The sequence below is a fragment of the Pangasianodon hypophthalmus genome, chromosome 1, assembly GCF_027358585.1.
Source record: "Pangasianodon hypophthalmus isolate fPanHyp1 chromosome 1, fPanHyp1.pri, whole genome shotgun sequence".
NCBI lineage: Eukaryota > Metazoa > Chordata > Actinopteri > Siluriformes > Pangasiidae > Pangasianodon > Pangasianodon hypophthalmus.
Window position 1 is genome coordinate 18,699,901 of NC_069710.1, and position 9,050 is coordinate 18,708,950.

General features: G+C 38.5%; 1 protein-coding gene across 2 annotated transcripts; it reads right to left on the minus strand.

Annotated features, from left to right (window-relative positions):
• Window positions 1–3: 3 nt before the first annotated feature.
• Window positions 4–6,982, minus strand: vamp1b (vesicle associated membrane protein 1b). Of its 2 annotated transcripts, XM_026926764.3 has the most exons (6): window positions 6,839–6,977; window positions 6,409–6,686; window positions 5,432–5,588; window positions 4,647–4,805; window positions 2,424–2,475; window positions 4–1,619 (listed from the first exon to the last, which is right to left on the minus strand). In XM_026926764.3, coding segments are annotated over exons 2-6 (387 nt in total). In that variant the 5' UTR covers window positions 6,411–6,686; window positions 6,839–6,977; the 3' UTR covers window positions 4–1,602. The 2 variants fall into 2 exon arrangements, with proteins under 2 accessions (XP_026782565.1, XP_026782563.1); XM_026926762.3 differs by having other exon boundaries at window positions 6,409–6,982.
• Between the last annotated feature and the right edge of the window lie 2,068 nt (window positions 6,983–9,050).

A 9,050-nucleotide genomic window follows, 5' to 3' on the forward strand; every position in this document is an offset into this window, starting at 1 on the left:
CTATGGTTTTTAAATTTCTTTATTAGCATCAGCAAAAGTGTTAGAGCAAATCGGCATGCTTTTGAATTCTTCTCTGGGTTCTCTACATGGTCATAAGTGATTTGCTTTCCTATTGGTCAGTGCTAAATCTTTCATAAATGGCATTTACATTTAGCAATGTGCAATACAATCTCTTTGAATCCACCTGCAAAATGGAAACTGAAAGCTCTTGCAATTTTACTGCATAGAAAAATAATAAAATTGTTGCATATGAAGGACATTTGATTTAAAATAGCATACTACATGGCAAGTCAAATACTTGGTTTTTTTTTTTTCCTCTTCACATTTTCTCAGAAATGTAGCAGGCCATTGTATGTTTTTGGCAGGCTCACAGATCTTATGTTTTGTACACTGCAGAGTTTTCATGGAAGCAATGACATGTTTCTATTTGGGCTGTACATTAGGCAGTAGGAGTTGAGGAAATGAAGTCTTACAATGTGTCCAATCTTCCATGCAAGTCATTAGACACAAGTTAATTACTAATTGTTTGTGTGTGTGTGTGTGTGTGTGTGTGTGTGTGTGTGTGTGTGTGTGTGTGTGTGAATGTGGGCCTGCTTATCAAATATGGTTTGGTTTGTGTAGGTCAGTCTATGTATGTTTTAACACCTTTTTTGTTTTGTGTTATTTTTCAACTAAAGAACTAAAATTGTTTAAAATATTGTCAACAAGAGAAATCCTAAGATGTCATACAGTATAGGTCCGCGATATGTATGTATACATGCCTTGTGAGTGCAGTGTGTGTGTGTGTGTGTGTGTGTGTGTGTGTGTGTGCGCGTATACGCGGGTACGCGTTATTTTCCCGAACCAATATTTAAAAATCTTCCCTGACTTTTCTCCCTCACATCCCTGTTTACCTCTCCCTTTTTTTCGTTATTCGTTCTACAGCAGATAAATAAATGGGATATTTCTAAGTATAGCAGTATATCTGAAAAAGAGTTTCTATCAGCAATGCTTGCAACGACAATTACACATACACAATAAAGGTAGGTTAAATTTCTTCTCATGTATCTTGTTGACACTAATAAATACAAGCAGATGGGGTGATGGCCATAAAGGTTGTGACAGTAGGAAGGCGCAACATATGTTGTATATGCTGAGATCAGTTTACTAATTTCCAAAGGCTTTAGAAAGTCAGCTGAGGATGCTCTGGCATTCACTTAAACTCCATGTCACACCTTCACAACAGAGGCTCACAGCATCCCACCCTTTATCAGACTAATCCCACAAACACTCCCGGTCTATGTCCCTGTGCGTGTGTGTGTGTGTGTGTGTGTGTGTGTGTGTGATGTCAGAGATTCTAAGACAGGAAGATTCTAAGATAGAGGAAATCATAATGAAAGAGTCAATGAACAGCATAGCAGATTATGGGAGAAAAGGAATCTTGTGAATCTGATGACTACTGTCACACTAAGAAGTAGCAGATGGCTGGAATGAGAGGCCTTGATAGTAAAAAGAGAGAGGGAACAGGAAAAGGCATGGACTTTATGAGTGGGCTTTTCATTATGCTTTGTTGTTCTTCAGCCTTCTTTAACTTGTTTTCTTATCTCTGTCAGCTGGGTGAGCTCATGAGAAGAAATACACTGTAGAGGAAAGAGGAAAAGAGGAAGATACAGGGAGGGGACAGAACAGAAAACGATTAAGAAATCATCAGATTACAGACTTTCACACATTTAAAATACCACAAATTCATATAGCAGTGTGACTTCCTTTTCTCAGTAGCTGTGTGCTTAATGGGCTGTATGCTACTCCTACTGAATGATCAGGCATAACTGCACAAAATGTTTTGCTGAATAAATTATTGAACTTGTGCTGAGAAGGTCTAGTCTGGACGTTAATCGTGTACACCCTTGAGTCACAACAAGAAAACCAGACAAAAAAAGAATTTAAAATGACATTGTAGCTATATATCTAAAGCCTACTTAATTAAGAATAGATTGAAATTATTTTTTAGAATAGTTAGTAATGCCTACAAAAGAAATCCTTGCAAATAATGTTAAACTTCTACATTATTGATTCAGTACAAAAACATTTTAGATTTCCAAACATTAGTATTCCAGCACAAAATTAAATATTACAGAAAAATGTTGGTATTGTTTCATTTAATACTGTTCACTGTTCTTTATAGTATTTTTTAATGTAGAACCATTTAATTTCTTTATTTTTGAAGGCATCTTTGCTCTACAGCATTTCTTTGCGTGTGCCTAAGACTTTTGCACAGTACTGTATATGTATTAGTTCATCCTTATAGTTCATCTGAGAACTAAAATGTAAGTAGTGTGTATTTTATAATACATTCTTAGTCTACTAAAAATGTACTTAATTTTATTTAATTGTACTTAAGTGTTGTAGAATGTTATTAAAAGTATAAATATAGTGGAACTCACAGAAGATTATTCCGACCACTATGACTCCAATAATCCCCATCATAATCATCATCTAACAGAAGGTGAAAGAAACAGAGAAACAAAAGTGTTAAATTACATGTTAAGTGTTCAATCACAATTACATACATACATATACACAGTACACCATACTTTTTAAAGGAGATTAAAACCCTGATGAAGGACAGGATCTGACACAGCTGTTCGCTTGCTTTCTGCTCTCTCCCCCTTCAAATCTACATACTGTCTCTTACGTACGTTGTCCATTAATAGTCACAGAGAGCACCAGAGAAAGAGACACATGTGGTGCTGGATGTTTAGGCTCTCTGTTTGGACTAACAGTTACTTGCTGTTAGAAGAACATTTCATAATGTGATGCATCCTTTTCCATTACATGGATAAAGGCTGCGAAAGGCAAGTAACACATATTCAGAGAGAATTCAAGGCTGTGTCCTGAACCACATAATGTGCACTCAGTAGTGTGCATAAATAATAATGATGCCAATGGTGTGTATATTTAGTATGTAGGATTCTATTTGGGACTTTGAGGATTTAATTTCCTGCTTATGTTCCATCAGTATTACAGACACTTTAATATATATATATATATATATATATATATATATATATATGTATGTATGTAAGTATAGTACACATGTGAAAGAGTAAAAGCTCTCCTGTAATCTATCAGTGTGCTGCTGTGTATGCTATGACAGCTAAAAAAATAGTTTAGAGCATTACCTGTGGTAAGTTCTGTTGTGTGTATTTTATTACGGAATGCGTGTTCTCCATGTATTTTATTATCTAATCTATATTTTTTGTTCCCAGGCTTCCAAAGTCGAATAGTGGTAGCATGTTAGCTAAAACACAGAGTAGTAAATATAACCACTGAGGCCAGCAGAGGCCCCAGATTACTCATTCTCACCAAGTATTACCAAGTTTGGAATCTAAAACTACAGAGAATACACATACACCTCTTAATCACTAGTCAGCTATGATAAGTCACCGTATCTAGCTAACCGACTTAACAACTAGGTAATGATAAATTGGTTGACTATTATTCACAAACTTCCGACCAAATTAGAGTCTTACTTGTTCAAAAACGCCATTACTCCTGAATCTATTTACCTCTTATAGTTAAAATATTGACCCTGACTCTGGTTTGTTTACTCTCTCATCTTTAGATCATCTAGTCAGACTTCTTTCACGCCTAAAGATCAGGCAAATCTGTCGTTTGATGTATGAGTACAAATGTCCCACCAAATCTGGCCCAATACCCCTGAGTATGAATTAGAATTACAGGACTGTCTTCTCTGCAACTCAGTAATGTTATTTTATAAAGTATTTTTTGTCCCCTAACTGAATAATCCTGTCTTATTATTCTTACCAAAATATCCTACAAACTGTGAGTTTCATCACTATTCATCACTTGGGCCCAAAACACACCACTCAAAAATGTTTAATTAAGAGAGATATCCTGACATTAAGGAGTGAAAAACGGCTGAGGACTGCTTCAGAGAATGGTGAAGCAAAGTCAGATGGCAACAGATAATGTCTCTGATTCATGCTGCCAATGTTGCACTTTTGGAGAAGGTGGGGAAAATAATGTACACATTTTTGTTAGGGTGTTAATTATTTTCCCCACCTTCTCCAAACCTCCTAATTGGTCAAACAAATTGTAAATGCATGTTCATTTAACAGAAATAAAAAGAGGTTATAAAGTAGCCTTAACCTACTGTTCCAATACTGATAGTCAATTTTATATCCTGAAAAACATAATTAAATACTTATAATTGTGTTTATATCTTAGATAATGATTTCATTAAACAGGCCTGATGGTATCTACACCAACTGCTGTCATTTCCCTTGGGTTCAAATTTACTCTCATTAACTAATTATCCCCACACACACAGCGTAATACATGACTCCTGAGATTAAGATCAGTAGAGGAAGCATGAGTGAGAGGTTTTCTCATTTTTCTTTCTCTTCCTTACACAAATTCTTTCTCTTCATATCTGGTGCTTTCAATGTGTTATTTTTTCCCTTATATGTTCTCTCTCTTTTTCTTTCTCATGCTTATTCATCTCTGTGTACATATGAAGAGTAAATAAGCTCATCCAAACCAAGTGATTAAATAAATGCAATCAATTTTTAAAAAATGGAATTTCAGTGAATGTGTTGGCTCCAGTTACAGATGGCACTGTGTCTGCTGTCAGTCTGTCTCACCTTACAGTTCTTCCACCAGTACTTGTTCTTTAGCTTGGCAGCACAGCTCTCAAACTGAGAGGCTCCAGCCTGCAATGCATCAGCCCTGTTGTCCAGCTCTGACAGTTTCTGGTCCCGCTCCAAGACTTTATCCACATTCACACGCATAATATCTACAACCTTCACAGAAAAGCAGACCAGGTCATTATTAAGGATTTTAATGCTCATTAATGATTCATTATTAATGATACATTGCATTTACTTTCGTAGATGATAATTATAGTTGGTGATTATTGGTGAATGTACTATTGCAGTGCTTAGTTCAATGTAAAATCAAGAATTAAAAACTTTGCAATTATAAGGGTCTATCAGCCAAGACTTTAATAAACTGGGCCATAAAGTTTTGCCAATGAATAATGACATGAATAATGGTTAGGGTTTAATTGAATACTTGTAGACTCTAAACATACAGGCATTAATGAAAACCTGCTGCTCTGAAAACATACACCAACCTCAGCTCAGAGAATTCACTAGAAGGCATAAACTTATTGTTGGGCCAAGAGCAGAAAGTCCAGGTATAATTTGTTAAAATGCACATTAAAAGCTTGTGGAGTTCTTTGGCAAAGATATATAGATAGATGAGTTGATGTACATATACTCATATATTACATTTACAAAATAATAGAAACTAAGCATAGACTCTCCTTTAATATAATTAAAATTATTTGACTAGTGACAACCCAGGCTTAAGTACAACATATTCCCTTCTCCTCTTTCCTCCCTTCTTCTTCCTCAGACATGCTCACCTCTTCCACCTGCGCCTGTGTCTGCTGTAGTCGGCGATTGCTGCTGGTGTTGGGAGGAGGGGCAGGAGGGCCTGTGCCTGGTGCTCCTTCTGCCCCGGGAGCGCCAGGAGCCCCGGGAGCTCCTGCAGGAGCTGCAGCATCTGGAGCTGGAGCTGACCTGAACATGAAGCCATCAGAGGATTAATATATATCATGGGTGCACGGCTATAGGAGTGTCAGACTCCAGGCCTGGAGGGCTGCAGCCCTACAGAAATGTGTGTTTTCCTATTTAACACACTAGATTCATCCTATAAAGGCTTTGCTCATTCGCTTATGAGCGTGTGTTAAACGAGGTACCTCTGCAGTGCTGTAGCTCTCCAGGACTGAAGTCTAGCTCGTTTCAGAGTTTTTAAAATGTTGTCCTATTTCTAAAGCTACGCTGTATTGGACACTGGATGACTATGAATAATGAGGACACCAAAGCACAGTCACCAGTCACGCACAAAGTCCATTACGGCACTGATCTCATTCGGAAGTGCGCATTTTCACATGGCAGGAGAGGTTTAATTATTCCTTTCTACTACTATATATGAGTAAAATTCTGAGCAAAATTCAGTTTTTTTATTAGTAAAGCATCACAAATTAAAAAAATAACCTATTTTAGAAACATCATACTGCTACATTTTTGCTCTCCATACGTAGGATGGCTCAGCTGCTTATATATTGTAGTGAATGGTTTGTGCTATAGCAGCAGTATAACATGTTCAGTGGACCTGAGCATCTCCTGCAAGTCAATAAATGCGTAACACACCTTCCTTGAAAAAAAAAAGAAAGAAGAAGGAGTAACCTGGGTGAAAATAACGAGTTCTGAAGTTACAACAAAACACACAATAACGTGTACCCGAAAGAATGGGGGGGAAAAAAAGACAAGGATAATAAAGCACACAGAGGCACACAGGAGCTCAGGGTGCAATAGAGAAGTCCGCATTGGTACTCACATGCTCTCTGCAGCACTTTCGCCTGGGTACAGAAGAGGAGGAAGAGGAGGGAGAGATGAAGGGGAAGGGTTTTAAGTCAACGAGATGGCAGCAAAGTGGAGAAGAGGATGCCAGGAGGATTAAAAAGTGGCCAGAATTGCCCGATGAGCAGTGTGGTTGGCTCTGATGGGGGGATGCTGGGAGAGGAGCGCAGAGCTCACTGCTGCAGCTGGAGCATCAGCCGGAGTGGCGCATTACGAGCAGCTATAATTCACCTAGAACCGAGTGTCAACCGAGTCCTGCCAGCACACACACACACACACACACACACACACACACGTATATACACGCACACGCACACGCACGCGCAATCTGTGTCCGGAATCAACACGCGGTATTTTCTTCCAAGAGAAAAAAGGATGCTATGGAGTCAGCATAAAATAAACCATACGAGTCTCTGCTATGTCGGCTTCTGAGGTCAGGATCTCCTTCTTCTGCTTCTTCTTCTTCTTTCTGGATGAGTGTGTGTGTGTGTGTGTGTGTGTCTGAGGCTTTTGGACTAGCGCAGGACTTTCTTCTCAGTACTGCAATGATGCGTCGCCTCCCCCTCCCTCCCCCCTCCCTTCACTAATACACTCTCTCTCTCTCTCTCTCTCTCTCTCTCTCTCTCTCTCTCTCTCTGCGCTAACACGCCTGGGACGCACAGAGTGTTGAGTTTGCTGTTTTGCCCTGTCTAGAACGGTCTCCCCTCCTCCTCCTTCTCCTCCTCCTCCTCCTTCTCTTCCTCCAGTATACACTGCTGCTTATAAAGCACTGTTCTCGCCATATCCCATACTGCACCTGCCCGAAACACTCCATTTTATACATCCATTCTTGAAAAACTGAAGTAGTGAAGTTGCACACAGCTGCATCATTTCAGCTCCTGGCATCATTTCAGATGTAATTGCATTATGCAAGGCAGAAGCTTCCATGGAGAATACTGAGAGAGTCCTGAGCTCATCCTGCGGGGTTGGCACAGCTGCACTAAAGACAAATCACTCAAATTTGAAGCCACCCTGAAACTCGGAGTCACTAAGCTAGCATGAACACAGCTACTGTAAAAGAAAAAAGTTCTAAAATTACTCTAATAGGTGAAATTGTTTGCTAGGAAAAATACTACCATTGATTTCAAATATTGATTTCATATACCAGGGTCTATGGTTTGAGCCTGAGCTCGGGTTACGGGTCTGTGGTGCTTTTATGCATGTTCTCCTCATGTCCATGTGGGTTTGATCTGGGTTCACCTGTTTCCTCCCACCTCCAAAATCTCCAACTCTAACTGAGCTTCAGTAGTTCTCTACAGAGAAGAACGGCCATCTGTGAAATACTCCATCAGTCAGGCCTTTATGACAGAGTGACTAGATGGAAGCCATTCCTGAGTAAAAGGACTCTGAGAGCATGAAGAAAAAGCCTGTCTGGTCTGACAGTGCTACGTCTGGCAGAAACCAAGTACCACTCATCAACTAGCTAATACCATGTCAATGGTGAAGCATGGTGGTGGCAGTATCATGCTATGGTGGTGCTTCTCAGTGGCAATGGTTAATAAAGCCTGCTCCAGAGTGCACACAACCTCAGACTGGTGCAATAGGAACACCTTTTATGCAGAATTTCTTGTTCTGCAGCAAAAGTCTCAAACAATCCACTGCTCAAAGTAAATGTCACACTGTTATGTGCATGTGCATGGGATTAATCATAGCCTGATTGTCTAGAGCTGGATAGACAAAAATGTAACTTAAATTCATGTTTAGTTTATTACTGCTGAAGTTCAATGTTTGTTAATCTTAACTAATGCAATACATAATGTTAGTTAATGGAATGTTAATTAAGCAATATTATATGAGCAATGGTGCTGTTATACTAAATATCAGCACGGCCGGGATTTGGCCATAGGTAAACACAGCCATGCTAATATTCATTATAATAGCAGTGTGATTATCGCTTTTATACAACAGTTCTATTAACAAGAAACTAGTATCAGAAACTGGTTTCCTAATAAATATAGTTACCAAAACATAGCAGAAATGTAATATTGCAATAGCTCATATGGTAGTGTCTTTGTTGCCAGTAACTGACATTTCATCAATAGTTCCCAAAAACAGACAGACAGACAGCCCGTAATAAGCATAGTTTCACATTTTCAGTGTAACAAACTAGTACTAGAATTGTATTCTTTTTTTTATAGTGAACAAGCAGAGTGATACAAACAAGTACTCTCGAAACACTGCTTGTCCAATCAAATTAGTGGACTAGAACTGTTGCATAATATAAAGCATTACATTTCAAAAGCCAACTGAACAAGGCAAAACTTTTGGCAAAATAATGAATTCTGATGATTAGTGTTAGATTTGGTGTCAAAAGGATAGGTCAGTAGTGACAGTGTGATGGTGTGGAGAATGTTTTCCCAGAACTCATTATGAAGAACATCATTCCTGACCAAGTCCATCTCCTTATGGCTACAGTTAATTAACACCCCTATATAAAACAACTTTTTGCCATTTCATTTGGCTACATGTAAAAGGCTTAATATTTTATTGAACTTTATTTAAAATAGCTTTTGTTTAATAAACTATTGTATCATCATGGATCTTTCTTCCATGTTAAGAGCATGTTATTATTGATAGTAT

Coding starts and splice junctions, on each gene's coding strand:
- vamp1b (XM_026926762.3), bottom strand. Junction 4,806..5,431: donor CACAGGCGCAGGTGGAAGAG/GTGAGCATGTCT, acceptor TTTTCTGTGAAG/GTTGTAGATATTATGCGTGT. Junction 2,476..4,646: donor ACTGGTGGAAGAACTGTAAG/GTGAGACAGACT, acceptor ACCTTCTGTTAG/ATGATGATTATGATGGGGAT.